The sequence below is a fragment of the Porites lutea genome, chromosome 1, assembly GCF_958299795.1.
Source record: "Porites lutea chromosome 1, jaPorLute2.1, whole genome shotgun sequence".
Lineage (NCBI taxonomy): Eukaryota > Metazoa > Cnidaria > Anthozoa > Scleractinia > Poritidae > Porites > Porites lutea.
In genome coordinates, this window is record NC_133201.1 from 57252556 (window position 1) to 57272545 (window position 19990).

At 37.7% G+C, this 19990-nt stretch overlaps 2 protein-coding genes across 2 annotated transcripts; both read right to left on the minus strand.

Annotated features, from left to right (window-relative positions):
- Positions 1-5872: 5872 nt before the first annotated feature.
- LOC140940333 (uncharacterized) lies at positions 5873-8791 on the minus strand. The gene is made up of 4 exons (XM_073389278.1): positions 8662-8791; positions 7704-7931; positions 6644-6773; positions 5873-6233 (listed from the first exon to the last, which is right to left on the minus strand). The coding sequence occupies exons 1-4, from the start codon at positions 8744-8746 to the stop codon at positions 6179-6181; spliced, it is 498 nt and encodes a 165-aa protein (XP_073245379.1). The 5' UTR covers positions 8747-8791; the 3' UTR covers positions 5873-6178.
- A 3365-nt stretch (positions 8792-12156) lies between these two features.
- LOC140940342 (uncharacterized) lies at positions 12157-19971 on the minus strand. Its single transcript, XM_073389291.1, has 7 exons — positions 19690-19971; positions 19006-19317; positions 18053-18094; positions 17386-17397; positions 15592-15975; positions 13398-13527; positions 12157-12719 (listed from the first exon to the last, which is right to left on the minus strand). The coding sequence occupies exons 1-7, from the start codon at positions 19766-19768 to the stop codon at positions 12395-12397; spliced, it is 1284 nt and encodes a 427-aa protein (XP_073245392.1). The 5' UTR covers positions 19769-19971; the 3' UTR covers positions 12157-12394.
- Between the last annotated feature and the right edge of the window lie 19 nt (positions 19972-19990).

Consider the following 19990-nt stretch of genomic DNA (forward strand, 5'->3'; position numbering starts at 1 on the left):
CTGAACAAGTGCGGAGCAGTACGTTTCCCATCATTACCACATGAATTTCTTGCATCTTAACTTGATCTTAGTACCTTCTCGCTACGTTTTCGCTATGGGCATTTCTTGATAGTATACAGCAGTAAATCATACCTTGGTATCGTTGAATAATGTCTTCCTTAACAACACCAGCTTTCCCTAAAATACAAAAATACTAAGTAAGTAGTGTCCTTCTATAATCTGTCTAGCTATAGATCAACTTGTTGCTAGAGTTTTTTGAATGCCAGATTAAACTATATATAACAGTCGTAGAAATCTAAAGTTAGTTTCTATTGCCACCATTCAGCGCTTCTCACCACAAAATATAATCTTATCTGGCTTACATGATGTATTTTTAAAGCTGTTGTGCAAAACTAAGAATTTAGGAAGTGTCTTGTAGAGTCGAGTTGAATGGAGTGGAGTACAGTTAACTCTCGACTGTCGACATCCAGTTATAACATAAACGTCTCGTTTCTCATGGGACTTGGCTAGAGGGTTATATCCTGCTCTCAAGTGATGAAATACCTGCACACCACCTCGACCATACAGTGTGGTACGAATGATGATTGTGAATGAAATAACATTTATTAGAAAAATTGTAAAGGAGTCACCTTTGCATAAATTATGTCTTAAGGTGACAATGGAGGCATTTGGTAATTGGTCGAACCCTTGGAATACGCAATCCCTAGCTGGCTGGCTTGACATGGCTTGTAACTACGATCGATCTACTTCGGTACCGATTCCCACTCTAAAAATTCTGACAGCAGCGGTCCGTAAACGTCGTAATGGTGTGATGATGTTCTTATTAGTTGGTGACCCTGTAATGAGTTCAAAGGCCCGTTGGACATTCGGCCTGCTTCCGCTGAACAGAATTAAGTTTTTGAACTTTTCGCATAACGCAGCACTAATATTTTCGGCTTTTCCTATTTGCTTTGGAAAGTTACGTATATTGTCCACCACACAAAATAAGGAGGGCGGTTCTGTGAGGTAGTTTAGACTGTTCACGGTCCCCTATTTTTCGCGTAAGACCGTCGAGATCGAAGACTTTGCATTACGGGCGGCCATCTTACGACGGTTTACGACGCCCGCCCCCTCAGTCGCATTTGAAAATCAAGATGACTGGCATTAAAGGGACTGGTTCACGATAATGCGCATGTGTGAGTTCTGACAGTAGCTGATTGTTTTTAAACCAATCGGAAGCGAGTTAGATACACGCAAGTAAATTTACAAAATTCAAATTCATTGTTCGCGACGCGAGAGTATTTCCGGGCATTTGGTTTGATTTTATATATCCCCATAATTCAAGTTTATTCTTTGCTACTCCTCACATATATATGTTGCAGCCGATAAGAATAAGATTTACACCCTGTCCTGCTTTGAAACAAACATTTACCAACGTGTAGTTTTACGAGGTTGTACCCACGCTAACAAAGCAGTCACCGATCGGCAAACAAAATTTGTAAACAAACATTTTATTACTGTTCTCTCAGTTCGCCTTATATAAACCCAGAAATACCTACAAATAGCGCCTGGCCGGTGACAAAAACACACAACGTATGAGTATAAAGATTATCCTTAATTGAGCATAAATTTCAATAATGCTTGTCAGCAAATGAACAAATCCATTCGCGTTGCATCGGGTCAGTGTTCCGCAAAACAAATGAAATCGAGTAGAACACATAAAAAAAAACTAGGTTGTAAACAGAATATTCAGGCAACAATTTATTTTAGAAACATCAATTCCTAAACATATACGATCGTAAAGCAAATATACAAGGAACATTTCAAGTGTACCAGATCGGTGAAGATCGCGCGGCCTGTTGCGGTATAACTACAGGTCGGAGTCCAAAATCAAATCAAAGTTGAATGAACTCATGCCTTTAAACACCTTCCAAGTGTCGTGTATTCTTTTCGTAAGCCACACACTACTCCTAGAACCATACCAGATCGATCGGCTAAGCTTCTCTATCTTCAAAGACTCTTGTGAACGTCCTGTTGCCGGACGGCCACGATGCTCTTCTGAACCTTCATGATCGAAAGATTATTTTTTGCGTCTTTTTATAACGTAACCAGTCAAACAACACAACCACAAGTTAATCACCACTACCGAAGTATATCTAGGCCAGCCAAAGCGACGGATGTCGGAATAAAACGAAGGATTTTCAATGATTGTACCGGTAATGGCGATTTCGAATTTAGTGTTGACCCGACAAATTTATTCTGAAGAGACAAACGGCGCGCATGCGCATAACCGTGATCCCGTCCCTTTAACCATAAGACGCGCTGAATCTCGACGATCTCACTGAAAAATAGGGGACTGTGAACAGTCTAGAGGTAGTTTAACCCAAATATATAGTAGCTTTGACTTCTTAGAAGAAATGATGGACGCTATTTGAGTGTTATTGTGGAAAGATTTTAAACTCTTAACTAATTGTGTCCTTGAGGAACTTTATGCTCGTATGAAATGGTGTTCTACCGCAGCCGTCCATTAGAAAAACGAGGTCAATGATTGAACTTAATACTGAATTAAATAGAGAAAGCGACAATACTCAAATTGAAAGTTATAAGATGGTCTGACTGGTGATATTAATAAATAAAGCAGTCTTTTTTTTTAAATTTCGGCAAATAATTATTGTCGATTTAGCTTAAGTTTAACTCCAAATAGAAAGAAAATTATTTTAAAGAGGTCAAGAGGTGACGCCAATTAACTTAACGGTAAGAAAACTGTTCCCAGCATGAGTCTCAACCAGCAAAAACTATTTTAGCGCAAGAAGACCAAGAGGCTTTTCCTCCTTTCTTGAATCGCATATTTGAGGAAATACGTTGCCGAAGGAATATTGATAATTACTAATAACATATGTGTTAATTAGGTTAGACATCACAGGGAATAAAATTATACAGTCGAACCTCCACCAACTGCCAGGCACCTCTCCACAACGGCCACCTCTCTACAACTTCTTACGGCAACTTTACGGCGGACGTACAGTTTATAAATTGACTCTTGGTTAACCCTCTCAACTACGGCCACTAAAACGTGTCCCCATCCGCCAAATGACCACTCGACAATGGCCACTTTTTTCAGCCGACTAATGAAATAGTCAAGAATGGTCGCGAAATTTGATCCGTATGGCACGTTGAAGATTGATCGCCGCAATCGTATTTTGATTGTGTTACATTTATACTGCTGCTGTACGCATAAATTGTCTACGATACTTATGACGAATGTTGAAAATCTAGCTCGTTTTGTTGTCATGTTAACGTTTTGATTCAAAACATTATTCAATTTCTTTTTCATGTTATCTCTGCCCATATATGATTGAATTACCACTATAGGATACAGAAAGCAGGAAATAAGCACAAAAAACATGTTGTACAGCCTCAAAAAAACAATTGCCATATTACACCCCTAACTCCCCAAAACGGCCACCTCTCCACAAACAGCCACTTTCTTGAGTTCCCAATGCGGTCGTTGTCAGGTAGAGGTTCGACTGTAGTTCTAAAGCTTGGAATCCACTTTTATTTTAAAACAGGGCAGTTCATGGTCTCATTAGAGCTATAATATCATTTCAATCCCGCTGCTGAAGGAAAACATGAGCAGATTATCACAGTGAAAGTTTGGTGTTCACGGACAGAAGCCCATAACCTGAAGCGAACAACTTCCATGCACTCGTGTCACGGCGTTTTCAAGGACAAGTTTATTTTTTGAACGGTTTTGGCGCGAATTTAGTATATCTCCTAAGTCCCACAAACCATTCAGCAAAGCCTACAGACCTAAAAATGATAATTTTTGCCTTTAATGGTGTCACGTTTTCCTTTTGATATCTCACTACTTCGAATGCATTCATAGACGTGGCGGAGATTCCATTTTCGCGGGAAAAAAATGCTCTAAAATGTGTCTAAAAACGCCGTGACATAGGCCTAGTATGGGAGTTGCACGCTCCGGGATGGGCTCCTGCATGCAGTAACTGACGATAATCAAGTTCAACCGAAGACCTCAACTTACGAGATGACTGAACTGAGGCATCTTCTTCCTCTTTGATTCTTGATGCAATCTTCTTGAGAAGGTCCCCGCCTCGTAAATTATTAGTCTTTTTACCTAGTAAATGATTATGGAGAATGTGTTCGGCAGCTGCAAATGCTTGTCTGCTCGTCTCTACAATACTTTTTGGAAGGCCATTTTGCTTTAACAAACTTTTCAGTGGATGTAATTTTTCTATCACCCATCGAACTCCCTTAGGAAATGACGATAGCCCTAAAAGAAACCAATAAACTATTACATTTAAACGCAGTATGATTAGCTCCAGATTAGGTCAGAGAAATTAATCAAACCTACTCAGATTGGGCTTTCATTTACTCCTGCGAGCGATTCGGGGCTTCTTTCAAAACTGTCACAGGATATTTTTTTTAAGAAAATTCGCTAGGCTTGAACGGTTTTGAAGTTATTCAACTTTTTTAGCGTCTGGGGCTCCAAGAACTCTCCCCAATCAGAATAGGGTTAAGCCTGTAATAGCATGATTTGTAGTGATGTTTGGCATAAATACCACGAATGATATTTCGAAACTGTTATACGTAATTTCACGAGCCGTTAGGCGAGTGAAATTTGAGACAACTTTGAAATATCACGAGTGGTATTTATGCCAAATATCACGTACAAATCATGCTATTATTTGTTTATACTACTACCCACAAAAGGTTGTAATTTTCACATGTAGGTATTTCAAATTAAGTTGAAATACCACTGCTCTAAGCCAATCGATTGCAGAAAGTTCTCATGTAGTAGTATAACCTATACTAATTTCTTTGCAAGGCAAACGGCTAGACTTAGATTTGCTCCGACAACTATGCGCTGTCAATACTATCAAGTCTACGACAATAACTTAAACAACAACAACATAAGCACTCAATTGCGAGCATGTTTTATAGATACATTATATTCTGTGAAAAAACTTGAAATCTTGAAAGTGCAAAATACGAGGAAGAGGCTGAAGTTGTCAGATATATGACGCTTGAATGGACGCTTCAAACAGACTCATCTCGCACCCAATTAGATGGGATCAAGGGTCTTAGGAAATTAAGTATATCCTCTTAAGAATAAGAGCAAACACTTTAACTTCAATATTGTGTACTTTGACTACAGTAATGAGCACCATGAAAAATCTGAAAGACCAGTTGTAATATTATAGGGAACGTTTCGCCAATGATTAAAGTTACAACTTACCATTAGTGCCCTTATGGTCTGTTAGATTACCACTTGAAATTTCAACGAAAATGGCTAATGCCAAGAACAACAAATTCACAGACATTTACAGACCTTGCAATAAAATTTGCGCACCAACACCATTTTGATTCATTATTTTTAGTTACAAATGTCTTGTTGAGGCTGTTCTGTTATAGCACAATGTTTTTCGTGCCTCAACGAGATCATTTCGTAAAGTGGGTGATTAACAAGATCTTTTGACCCGTAAATTCAGATATGAATGTAAGACCATAAAGCTCTTATTTCAGGCAGCTGGTGGCCCGCATTTTTATCATGTCATTAATAATAAACCAAGGATGCGTTCGTTTGAGCTTATTTCCGGGATAAGAAAAAAATGGAATAAACTTTAGAAGACACTTGCTCAGGCTGACATTACATCATAATATTGGCACATCTGGTTGAAAAACAGTATAAGACAGTAACAGTAAGATACATATAGCATATATACCAGTGGTCCAAAAAAAAAACGGTAAGCCGATATATTTGGAAAAAAAATTCTGTGCATTCTTATTCCGGAAAGCGGTCAATCGAACTGCTTAGACCCCCAGTTAGTCTTAATATGTGTATGAAAAAACTTTAAGCAAAACATTTGTTTATTATTACATTTCATTATAGTTTTATAACTATACATATTATAATTTTTATTATGACGATTATTATTGTAAACATCATGACATAGGGATGTTACGTTCGAGCTCTGCAATTAACTGCTCAAGTGCCCTTGACAATAAATGTTATAACGGTGACTGCAAAAACTCAGTAATTACATCTATTCTGTTTTGGCTGGCCAGGTGCGCGTAAACTTCTTGAAACAATATCTACGTAAATCTTTCCTCCATAAAGCAGATGATAAAAAGAACTCCTAAGCCGTAGACTTCTTAACACTTCGTCTCGGAGTTTAAATTAAGGTTTATTCCAGCCAGCTCCAACCAAATCCACCTCTCCGTCGGGAATGTTTCTATGGGAAGAAGAGGAAAATAAGGAAGAAAATGAACAAAGCGAATTGAAGAAGTTTACAACGCACGCAAAGTAAACTGTGATTTAAACTGGAACAAGAGTTTCATCCTGTTTACTTCTGGTGAGCTCTCATTATAAATCGAAGAAAGCAGGCCCAATGAGTTTAAGCACAACACACAAGTGTGAAATTTGATCTGGTGTAGCACAGGCATAAGTGCTTCGTTCTCGTGCTTGAAAATATATCTACTTTTAATCGAAATGAATTGTAAATAAATAAGTTTGAATAGTGAGTTTTGTTAATAATAATAATAATAATAATAATAATAATAATAATAATAATAATAAAAATAATAATAATAGTAATAAAACAAAATAATAATTATAATTATTATAATTTATTTCAATCCTTACTCTTTGCACAATCCACATGACAACTTGCAAGTCTCGTGAATGTTGCCAAGATTTTGCAAGAGTCCCGGCCAGTCGCACAGTCCATTGAGTGCATACGAAACACACATCGAGTCCTCATCACTGCAAAGACCTAAACCAAACCAAATATTTTTTTTTGGAAATGGGCTGGGTTGCACATTCATCAAATACGAAGCAGAAAAGTATAATTGCACCAAGATATAAACCTGAAGAAGATTTAAGGAAAGTGGACTTTGTAATACAATTACTTTCAGTGCATTAGTTACTTAAACCCGCCTTTGATAGTAAATGCACATTTTCTGTCAATAAAAATCGCTCCGCTGTGTACATCTAATATTTGGTGGTGATCTCGTGGAAGATCTCTGATTTTGTTTATAAAGGAACAATGGCTCCGTAATACTAGTTAACGCGCAGTAGCTAAAAGGTCAAAAGACCTTATTCACGATACCCACCATCTTTGTATGCGCTTAGGCTCTGATAGAATAAAAGCGATGTCACGTGTTTTTTCAAGGGGGAACGTGATAAAATCTGCAAATAGAAGAAATCGCGGTCCGGAGGTTGTTAATTCTAGGCAAAACTAAATGAATAACTTTTAATATTACAGACGATAATTGCAAATTATGGAAGTGAGTGATGATTGTTACTTTTTTGACATAGTAGCAAACAAAGACGACTCTCAAGAAGAAAACCTGTCAAAACTTGAACTGTACATATTGCATAATTAAAATCGTCATCTCAATTTCAGAGTATAGACAAACTTGTCTGCAATTACTTATATTGAAAAATTTTATCTTTTGTTGTTTGCCCTAAAGCGCATGCACTTGAAATGACGGAATGGTGAATAAGGTCTATTTACAATTGGACGTACGTTTAGCAAACCAGCCTTCTAGTGGAAGTGAGGCTGAGTACCATTCTAATGCATAACAGCATGATTTACACTTGAAAAGAAGTGAGTTTTCAGTCAAAACAAGGTCACCTACGGCCTTGCTTTCACTCAAGGCCAGGATACCAAGTACGCATAGTATATTTTTTGCTATCATACCAACATTCAGTGGAACAGAATACACATCTTGATTTGCATTGTTGAGATGAAGTCGTTGCTGACGTTTGTAGGAATGATTTTGATGCTGTTGCTTTGTTTCATGTGAATGTTTAGTTAGAAAATTCTTTCTATACGCCGTGTTCCTGGCTAAAATAAGACCCCAGAGAAGGTTTGCACGAGATGCCTTTTCAATGCCAGGTCGTCTGTGATAATTTGCCTTCTTGCTCGCTGTGGAAAGTAAAGGAAAAGACACATACTAGAAAACTTAAAAACTTTTTAAGAACTATCAAGTAAAATGTAATAAATGAGGAGGTATGATGAACTTTATCGTCCGATGGAAACTTTGAATTTCCCATCGTTAATTATTTTCAAATCTTTTCATACAAATTAGTTCCAAAAATAATTAGAATACTTTTACGTATACAAAACCGAACAACTAACTAGACATTTTCAGTAGGCGTTAAGAATAAAAAAAACTGACAAATATATTAGGTAACCCTGAGTTCTTATAACAACCACAACCGCAAAAGAAAAATGCTTGGCGTTGGCTTTCTGTGGGATAACTTGTGATTATCTTTGTACAGGCTAACTACTTTCTGAAGAATTTTTTATTGGCTTCTCAAGGTCGTGCTGACTCCGTGATCATTTTAATATTTTTTTTCAAATGAGGAAAGTTGCCGATGATAAATTTAACATTAACGCTAAATAGACTTGAGTGAATTAAGTGTCTTGCTTTTGTTCTATTTGTTCGCTTGTATGCTTGTTTTTCAAACTCCGTGCTATTTAATATTTCCCTCAAAAGAGCTTTGCAAAAAACGTCTATTGTATATCATTATTTTGTCACGTTTGGAGCAAGCTGTGCATTCTAGTGTCCCCTGCGGCTTCGCTTAATTTGATTAATTGTTTAAAACAAACCCGCAATCATTCAATTAGAAAGACCTCATTCAACTCTGCTTACCTTTATGATGCCTCGTATGGACTACATCGAGATATAACAAGAAGATAAGAAGAAAAATAGGGATTTTAAAACAGAGAATTTTCATAATGTTATGTCAGTTGAATAAAGTAGGAGCTTCCACAAAGAACTCATGCATTTATTTAGTTTTGACAATTCAATTAAAAGTGATTGTGGTCATAAATAAACATCGCAGGTCCCTAATGCACGGTTACTGCAATAACTGAATGATCGATAGATATCTAAACGCTCCTATTTTCTCAAAAGCTATAAATCTGTCAGGTAAACCATAATTCCGAAACCCTTTTTGACCAGCGAACAAAGTGCGAAAATCAAGGAGCATCGACGTTGGTTTACTTTCAGAGGCCACTGGTAAGGGAAGACAACAGGTTACTGTTGTTCCGACTGAATAACCTGCAATAGGAGACCTGCTGTCTAGTGCTGCTATCCGAGTGGAAACGAGAAAGCGTAGGGAAAGGTATCTGCTTTGGATGGAGGAAAACGGGAAAATAAAGGGATTGTGTGAAATACGCGTCAATACATCACAGACTGACAACGATTGTGGTCTAATCTTTACAAGAGTATGGGTCAGAGTTATCTGTCAGCAAAAGAACGAAACCTGCCTTTACTGACTAATTAGCTAGTTGACAAAGCACTACAATCTCTCAGATTCAGATTGGCGGTTAGCAGGAAATCTTTTATAGACCCATTGGGCGCCTGGGTGAGTAGTCCCTATTGCTGGCTGGCGATACAGCAAATAAGTTGAACAACTGACACTTGCCAGACATTCAGGGCGGAAGACGTTCTGCGCAAGCTTCTGCGCTTCCCTTGCCGCAGGCTCAAGGCGGGCTTTTCTGTGTGTTGACTGTGTTTGTTTGTTGCTGGAGTTCTGAGTGAAAGGCACGAGGTGCTAACGTTAGCTCCTTGTAAAGCATTTTTATTTGACACGTTTACTTTTTTTTCGTCGCTTGAAAATTGCTTTGGATTCAGAACAACCAATGTTAAAGGAAAAACAGATCATTCCGTCAGTCATGAGGTGGAATAAAAGGTTTTGAACATTTCTTAAGAGGCGAGTAATTTTTCTGATTGTGCATCCGATTAATTTATGAGTTGATTTCGCCGGGTTGAATTAAAACCCGCTTGTATTCTCAGTGTGTATTCTGTTATTAGTAGTTACGGTTACTTTTTTTACATGCCCAGATTTATTACCTTTGCAGAACCAGCTTTATCTTTGTCTTCAGTCAAAGAACCATATTGCTGTTATAACGCATCAGAGTGAACAAACTTGTGCGCTTATTAAACTTTCTCGGAAATAAAAGGCCAGCAAGCTTACTCAAGATCATTTTTCTGTTGCTCAAAGCTTGCTCAAGTAATAATAGTCAGAGTTTTTTTCATTTTTCATTACATAGTTTTGTTTTCCAGTGCACTGTGAAGGTTTCTGTTCTTTATAAGAATAACTTTCAATTTCTGTACGCAAATTGTCCTTTTCACTCGCTGTGAAGTAGAGAACTGCCGGCAGTGACTTCAAAACAATTGACTCTTTTTCTGTAAACAATTGCTGCAGCTTGATTTGACTGAGGTGAGCAAAATAAACTCTTATGTGCAATTTTCTGTATTTTCTAATGGTCGGCTGAGTTTAATTTATGTTATGCGTGTTCAACTTGACAACACAAAGCAAAATTTATATATCTGCGGGAAACGAGCAAGCTTAAAAAACTATAGTTGCTTTGAAACCGATTTTTGGGAAGATTTTACAAGATAAAGATTGACCTTTTTTCTGCCCACATATCAACGCAATAACTTCTACATTGAGGATTTTGTTTATATTTTAGTGATCTGCGAGACTACGAGTGTCCGATCGAGCGAGGGTTTTAAAATATCAGCTCGAGTGCGACAAAGTTCAGTGACTTCAAACACATTGTGGGCAAGCGTTAATTTTTTGGGGCAAATCACTGTCCAAAGATATGTTGTTTTTGTGTCCACAGAGGAGCTCCGGACCTTATATACCCAGGAACTTCCTTATATGAACACATTTTGTGAATGCATCTCGAAAAAAATCGGACCTACGCATTCACATTTCCTGCAGAGATCAGTTACAAAGAAAAGAAAAAATAAGGGTCCTAATATATAATATAGTGCGGAACGCCGCATGTGATTTTGTAATGCAAGAGTAGACTGATTGAATTGAACAAACTGCCTTCTATCGTAGAAATACTCTTTCATCCAATCTAAGGCAACTCTGCGTATGCCAAAGTGTTGTGATTAACGGTGTCAAATGCTTTAAACAAGTCGTGGAAAATTCCAATAGCGAAATCTTTATTATCAAGAAAGAGGAAACGTTTTTGAACACGTTAGTCAATGCCAAACATGTTGAATGGTGTTTCCTCAAACTGAATGGATAAATAGAAAGTATGTAGTATTTATAAATAAAAGCCTGGAAATGGTTAAAAGTAATTCTTGCAAAACAATTCGAGAAACAGGATAATACTGAAATCGGTCTATAATTACTAAATATTTTTGGGTCGTTCTTTTTGAAAATGGGTATTATTTTGATATTGTCTGGGACAACGCCAGTAGAAAGAGATAAGTTGATAACGTGAGTCAGCGGACGACAAATAGCTGAGGCAAATAGTTACATTATGTGATGGTATTCATACTTAACTGTCGAAACTTTTCTACCTTGGAATGTTTTGCCGGGGGGATCATTTGTGATCATCTGTTCATTTGTGGTTAAAGCAAATACATAGTTGGATAATTACCACTTAGGTAAGGTATAGGAGAGTGAGAAGTTGCAGGGATTTGATCGGCCAACGATTATCCAATATTACATCAGCAATCCGAGAAAGCTGCTCGGTAAGATCGGGATCATTTTGGATTTGCGTTTGTTGACAATTTCGCCGAAAACTGTCCATGTTTTCGCTTTGCAGTGCGTAAGATCAGCCCTTGCTTTTGTAGTTGTATGTAGGTGTTTATGATAAGTTTACTTGGATATCTTTAGTAGTTTTCCTTTAATAACTTTTATACAGTTTGTTCTCTCATCTTGTTTGTTGTAACTTGCCACTTAATTGATTATGAGTTTTACTAAACATGGTTCTCAAAATCAGTTTGCAATGGCAACATTACTGTCGATGTACGGGTCACAAAAAGCAAGGGAAAAAAAAAAAAAGAAAATGTTGCTATGTGAAATGTTGCTTTCACAGCTTATCGGTTTTGAAGTAATCGAACTTAAAAGATGAGTGGAAGCTCGAAAGCCCCTTCCCCGTGGTCTGAACAGGGTTAAGGTAGCTAAATGTTCAAAGCCCTCGACAAAGTTCAATCCCTCCCTGATCTACTCTTTTGGCCACTAGGTACGAACTCCAACATATCATATTAGGTAGCTCTTTCTTGTTTCAAAGAAAACTGCCTTTCTTGTAAATCGTCTTAAATGAAATAAATGAAAACTGAATGAAATAAATGAACTCAAAATATAATTTTATACAAACAACAGGAACACAGGTATCAAAAATCTAAATTTTAATATCATTTAAAATTTACCATTTATAAAACTAGAAAAACTTCAATTTTTCAGAAATCGAATTGTTTGGCAATCAGAATATCTGAAGCCTTTTTATATAATTACCGTGTCTCTTTACGATGTTTCAGTTTACTGCACTCACTTTAAGCGGAGTAATAGTCGCTCTACGAGCTTCCACCGAATGGTTATCCTCCCAGAATTATAACATTCAAATGGTTTGACTCATCCTTTACCCAGCCGATATTTAATACTTTTCTTAGGCTTCCCTAATTCAACGGATGTTTCTTCTTCACCTTCATCTGTCTCCTCTACATTTGGCATTTGTGAAATCAGAGTTGGTGAAATCAAAGTGGCTGGATTGCTACTTTTCTTCTGTCCCGTTTGAGACTCTTTAAATGTTTTCTGGGGCTCTATTGCAGATTGTCCTTCGAGAGCTTTATCTCGAATGATCTGATCAAAGGCTCTGTTCAGATTTGCGCGGAGGCTAGGAGAAACGTGAGTCTTAAAAAGTTGTTGTCTTCGAAGAAGAGCTGCATTTTCATCGTAACTAGAGTAAATAAGACAGAAAAATATAATGCTAAGATGGTGGTATTCGCAAAAGTCTTTTACTGAGATTAGTTTTCCTAGTGGCTCAACGCCATAAAAACAACGCGCGAGTATTTCGTTGGCTGCTTTTTTAGGATTCCTAGGTCTGGAATATGTAGAGGCTGGTCACTTAAATCCGCAGTGTGGAGATGTGGTCCTAAGTAAAAGTCTGGAACTCTAATAACAGGTCGTATTTAATTTGGGAGTTCCATTGTACGGTCTGTATAGTGAACAAAGATGGCATTCTGTACTCCATAGCTAGTGCTTTTAAAGTTACATAATCTCAGTAATACCAATAGTACGGTACGCAAAGCCCTCTGTTCAAAATTTTCTCCTAGGGGAGCGAGGGTGGCGCAGTGATGAGAGCACTCAGGGAACCAAATTTCGGATGTGTGTTGAGTTTGTTGGTGGTTTCCTCCTTTGCTTGCTCCGAGAGGTTTTTCTGCGGGAACTCTGGTTTTCCCCGCTCCTCAAAAGCGAACATCTCCAATTTCCAATTCCATCTGGAACATACGGATACCCTTGAACAAGTTTTTAAGAATTCCTAGCCCGTTTTGGAGTTCATGATTTTTACTTTACAAATGCTCAAAAAGGTTAGCTGTAATAGAAACCGTCAGCTTAATTAATTTAATAAACCTACCCATTACAAAAACCACAGGAGAAAGGACACATTTTCCTTAATTGTTGTATAGAGTGTAAGGGTGATGGGTGATTGCACATTCCTCTCTTTGCATAATCCCTGCACTCTGGTATCATATCACGGCACTGATCTGTTGGTAGATGGATTGTATAAAAATTTATAATAATATTGATATTAATAATAATTTATAACTTTACTATAATAGCGCCTTTTAACATTTTATATCATCAAAAGCTCTTTACAGTCATACTAATTTAAATTTATGAAATGAATCCATTATAGATAAAACCGACAGAAGGTAAATATGCTGATAAAAATACATTAATAAAACGAGGTTGACTGATCTTGCAAAATTATCACTGCTTATTGCTTCAGGAGGACACGAAAAAATGGCTTGAACGAGTTGAAAAGAGAATACACTGTCTCGGGAAGGTTTTGACCTTACTTGAGAGGGCACTTCGGCACGTTAAGGTTTTGAAGTTTCTGTGGCAACTAAGTACGACTAGTCAAGATCAGTCAAGTGAAAAAGGAACCGTTCACACAAGTTAGTCTTAAGTACAATTGGAAATTCCAGTGTGAACCCATCTAATGTAGGGGCGGCAGCGGAAAACGATCTAGCGCCTAAAGATGCCGGCATACGCCCATTAGGATGTTCTAAAACAAGTGCTGCGATATTAATGAATATGAAGAACACAGCGCCGTAGCTAGTATGAGGCCAACCGAGGCACTCGCCTCGGTAAAATTTTGACGAATTTCGCCGATCATTTTTATTTTACATAAGCGATCATCGGATATTTTTAACGCATCATGATATTACAAAGAATTCAGCAATTCAGTCAATATACTATGAAAAAATTACCATATCATCGATCTCAAGGGGCTACGTACGTTAACTCAAATTTTTTTTGAACAAATACTGATCAAAACCATTGGCGAGGTTAACGGTCACCCAGATTATGTAGCTTGTTTCTGATTATTGCTTTTTAAATTCCACTTAAATTAACTCGAAAAAAAGTTACCGAAAGGCCCAGAAAACGCTGCAAATCGCATTTCCGAGAGACTAAAGTTCAAAATTTCTCGGGGGGGGGGGGGGGGGGGGGCATGCCCCGGAACCCCCCTAGCAACTCCCGCCTGCCTCGGTTGGCCGTTTGGTCTGGCTACGGCACTGGAACAGGCCCTAATGCTAAATAAATCGCTGATGTAGCTAGGTGATATGCCCTGAATGGCCTTAAAAGTAATAATTAAAATATTAAAATAGCTACGATTAAACTCTGGCAACCAATGAAGATTAGAGAGAACTGACGAGATACCGTCTTACGTCCTAGTGTTCGAAATAAGTCTTGCCGCGGTGTTCTGGACACCTTGTAACTTAAAAAATCTGATATCTGGGCAGCCCATAAAGTAAACTGTTACAGTAATCTGGTCTTCAGGTCACAAAAGCATAAAATAATGTCTGAAGGCACTCCTTCGACCAAATTCGACGGATGTTATCAATATGATAGAAACCGGCTTTACATACTTGGTTAAGACGATTGTTCATATGAATTTATGAATCACTATCGGTTATAAAATCGAAATGTCTTATTAATATCTTTATTATTTTCTAAAATACGAGGCAAGAAATTCACGTGCAAAGGGCGTATTGATCTTTTACAAGTAAAAATTTTCCACAAATAGAAATAGAAAGTTTTCCTTTTTTAACAAAACAAGGAAACGAAAACACGAAAGCATATTGTCAAAAGTTTTGATTTTAATTAAGCAATAGTCTACAAGAATAAACATGATAAAGCTTTGTTTCTGGGTTTCTTAGTTAAACCCGCATCATTGAAGTAATTCAGATATTTACTCAAAGCACCTATCAAACATCTTGTAAATATACTCTGTTGTGAATGTAGAAAGGCTAGAAGGAGGTCGCCTCTTCCTCAAAACCAGAAGGCGTGCTCACAGGGTTGTTCTTTTTCCAATTGCTAAAGTAAACTCACCCTTGACATTGCTGAAGTAAACTCACAAGCCACATCAACATGTGCGATGAGTCGGTACAGGTTACGCCGATTACCAAGAAAGTTAAGCAAACCCAATTTCTTTCATACAGAAAACCCCACAGCAAAAATTTTAACTTTGCTTCCCATCACTGTGCGAAGCGTATTCAACAATACAACCGGTTACCGTTTCCTATTTGTAGCATTTTACGCACCTATGAATATAGGAGGTCCTCTAAGGGGGTGGTCCACGATAATTGGTCCGTGTGGTAAAACTGGTGCAGCTGGTAGAATTGGCCGTAATCGCTGTCGCTGTGGAAAACACGGTGGATGGCACGGTCCTGTGACCTGCGGAGGTGCTATGTAAGGTCCTTGGATGGGCCCTGCAATTGGAGGCGCTGGAATTCGGCATGGAGGGTAACAGGGCCTCCGGATTCTTGGACGACGTAGGCATTGCGGACGGCACGGGCAAGGTGGTTTTTGACAAGGTAAGCATATTGGAAGACATACCATAGGACAAGGCGAAGGAGGTTCTTTAGGGGGAGGTGGTGGAGGTGGGGGAGGTGGTGGGGGTGAAGAGCAACAACAGCAAACACACGCTAAAAATTAAAATAAATGAAAGACAGATTAAATTGATAAAATATATTTAATGTGAAAATATACATCTTGGATAAGAACGCTTGAAAACCCAAATTTCGAAATGCTTAGCCTGTCCAAAATTGATGAGGTTTCGACTGATTACAACGAATGCAATGAAATGACCTTCCTGCTCGACCACCTCCCATAAGCGACCACCTAACCTATAGTTCAAGCTTGTCGAAAACAACTACCTCTCATGAGTTTTCAACCTCTCTTTACGCATGGTTTAATCTCTATGTTTGCTGTTTGTAGTACGCTACGCAGAGTTAAAGGAAAAATTTAAGTGACGGGATGGAAGCAAACATACAAAATGATTTCAATAAACTATTTTCAACCCTGACCGAATCTTGTGAGCGATAAACACCCCACCACTAAATCTTCTTTTTATCAGTGGGGTCGCGTACGGGAGCTACACTGTACGTTTTGCAGGAACAACAATAAGAAAGTAATCCAGGGTCCTTTTTAATGCAAATTAAAGTTGTGCACGTGCATATGATATTGAAAACAATGCCAGTGAATAATGAGGACGCTCACTTTGTTTCAAAACATTTCCAAAACGCTCTCATAGAGTTTGTTCAAACTTTGCCATAACCGAGGTAACTAAGGGAGGTACAAGCTCCTTTAAGCGATTTATGAACTGAAAAACCCTTAGAACTAAGAAATACAAATGCAAGTTAAAAACGCAAATGCGTCATTATGTTGCCATGGTAACTCTGATGTCAATAAAACATGAATCATAACAATGTCTCATATTTATACAGAGTAACTGTTGTAACCTTTTTGTGTTATCTTTGTTAATGCCAACGTGGTAAACGTTCAAAGTGGTGAGGTTTACTCCCCAAAAAATCCAGTCGAGCCACCTTAAATAGCCGCTCAGAGCCCAACAATTCGCTCGTTTTTTTATTATTATTATTCGATTCTACATCTCCAAAGCATACTTAATTTGGATATGTGTTGCTGGAGACGTTATAGCTCAATCCATACAATTAAGCTGAATTGCCAAAAACAAGTGGCCCTAGATCTTGATCTTGATCTTTTTCTCCTTGAAGTTTGAGACTGTTTTCATGGAAATCATGAAAAATCATGAAATTAAAAAATGGAGAGGGAATCTTTGTACACGTTGTTGTGGTAGAGTGGTAAAACTGTAAGATGCGCGAATCTCTAGCGTTCCTTCCTATTTTTTTTTTTTTTTTTTTACCGAGGATTTGGGGGGGGGGGGGGGGGAGTTTAAAAAAAGGCACTTGCGTGAAAGGTGAAAGACAGCATTGAAAATACGATTTTTTCGAAATTCCATTTAAGTATCTCATTTAGCACAGAATGTGATAAAGATTAATACAGCAGTACACATAATTTTTTAGAAATGTACTTACGTGTGTGACACACTGCAATGGCCATTATGAAAAAGAGAAAGAAAACATTAGGTGAATTAAAAAAATAACATTCACTGGACAAAAAAATAGAATTTCACAAATTTGTTCCTTGTAAATATGTCGCAAAAATATAATAAGGAAGGAGTGAACCTTCGGGCAAAGATGGTAAATGCCACATTTGCATACCAAAAACTACGGGGTTGCAAATATGAAGCCACATGTGGCATTTAATATATTTGCCTCAGATTTAATCCTCAGTTTTCACATTGTTACGACATATTTGCCAATTGCAAATTCTTGCAAATCCACTTTTCGTCCCGGTGATTATAACAACAACTGATATATAACTGCCCGGGCTTATTATACAATAAGAGCTTTATTTTCCACTTTGTTACTGGTATGTGGCCTGCACAGCTTTTAGGGACTCATCACCGCATATATGAATGTGTATATTGATTCTACCAATATTTTAAAGGTAGTCAAAGAGAGCATATGCTAGTGGGTCATCGACCCACGGCGAATCCCAGGACAATTGCCTCAAAAACACGTTCTTCATTGTTTTAGGTTTGCGGCAAAATAATAATTTGAAGTTTTCCTCATTTAACTAACCTTTAAAGAAAATTGTCGACTTTTGCAAAGAAAAGAAGTGGTGAAATAATTAACATACCTGGACAGCCCGGGCGACAAATGGACATGGGATCTATATTGGCTGTGACCATAACAAAATAAAAAAGCAGTTAGAAAAGGCTGCAGAGGCTGTTAATCAATTGATAGACCCCTTCACGGTTGTTTTCAACTTTTTACTGGAATCATCACTTGAAAATACATCAAAAAGAAAGTCTTAGTTTTACCAAGTATGAAAGTGGTACATTTAATTTGAAAACTAGCTTAAGGCCATTTACCTAGAACGAGGGGGTATGTGATGACCGTGTAAGGATCTTATGTATTTCACTGTTCAAGTGGTGCCCTTTCATTCCATGAACATAATCATTATTACGGTAACTAACATCGTCCAATGGCTTCTGATAAGAACCACCTGACAATGAATCGTGGGTCTATTGGTCCATGCTTTACCGAGGTGTACACATAAAATTGCCGAGTTTAAAACTGGCCCTGAAATGATCGTTTTGCGCACGGTATTTTCGTAACCTTAATGACAGCAAGCATAAAGCAACAAGTTGAATATCAAGTTATATTTTTTCAAGAAAATTGCCTGAATAAAAGATGGGTTTTCCACCCAGCAATTTTTCGTGTGACATGCAAAGCGACGAGGCAAATAAAAGGCATTAACACACGTTACTTACTAAGAAGGACGGAATGGTTATTAGTAATCATTAGACTGAGAGAAGATAAAGTACATATGTGTGCAGTGTCAAAGTATCTTGAGCATTCTAGTTGGACACCGCCACAGTCAGATAAATGGTAACAAAAAGAAGAAAAAACAACTCAAATTACATCAGTGGTGGAGCATGCATAGTAGAAGCAAGTTTATGCAGTAGAAATATAAGTGGCGTACAGTTTCCCTCAGGTTTTTGAACCAAAAACTTTAAAAGACGTTTTACCTACATTGGTGGATAATCTTGGACTACAAGGTGTACTCTCTTCAACGATCATACTCACTTTCAGGACAACAACAGCACCCGCCAGGAGAGCAATCGTTTTGTTGAAGAGGTGGTCCACTACTGCCATCATTCAACTTCTTGTAACTAAGGCTCAGCATATAGTGACCTGTCTGATTTTGCGCCTCGGCTGATTTGTCTGGATATATTCTTATAATTGTCTCTTGGTTTTTATTGGAAATTTGGGGAAGAAGTAATTTAGCAACTTTCATTGGCATGTTTATACGGTAAGTACTTCGTCTTGACGCTTGGGCACTCCCCTGGTAGTAAGTACCATGTTTTTGACGCCATGTCTTATGCATTGGTGTTTTCTCTGAAGAATAAAAGTATTGTCGTGACATAGTTTTAAGTGTCAATTCAATTAACACCACATATATCTTTCTAAGTCTGCTTCGTCTTTAAAAGTTTCATAGGATAATACCTTTTCTATATCTTGCATCAATGAAACCACTTGCAACAGAAGCTACATAAATATTTTTGTGAATGACAACCTTTAATTTCTGGGAGTGCTGGAAGTAAAATCTGTGTTCGCATCTCACAAACACCGAGATAGAAAAACACATAAGTCGATTAACTTAGCACTTTTGTCTCATTAAATATTCAACATGACTTCGTTTAAAACAATTATCACCACTGGATAGAGAAATATAAATGTGACTCAATCACACAAATAAAAGTTAATTACCTGATTTCAGTTTCAGAGCAGCAGAGTCTTGTATCCATAATAAGAGCAGGCAAAGATAAAGAACTTTTGTTAGACACATTACAACATCAGCATATAGAGAATCTGTCGATGAAGGGCGGCATCAAAAACGCTTTTCCGTAATTCCATTCCTTAGAGGTACATCTTTCAACTCTGTTCTTCTGGTTGTCAGAGGCTCATCCACCACAAAAAATATAATTGTTTTTTTCCTACCGTATATTATATACAATATAATATTGAATACCTGTGATTGTTTTGCTAAGAAAAGGCGGCCACCTTGACT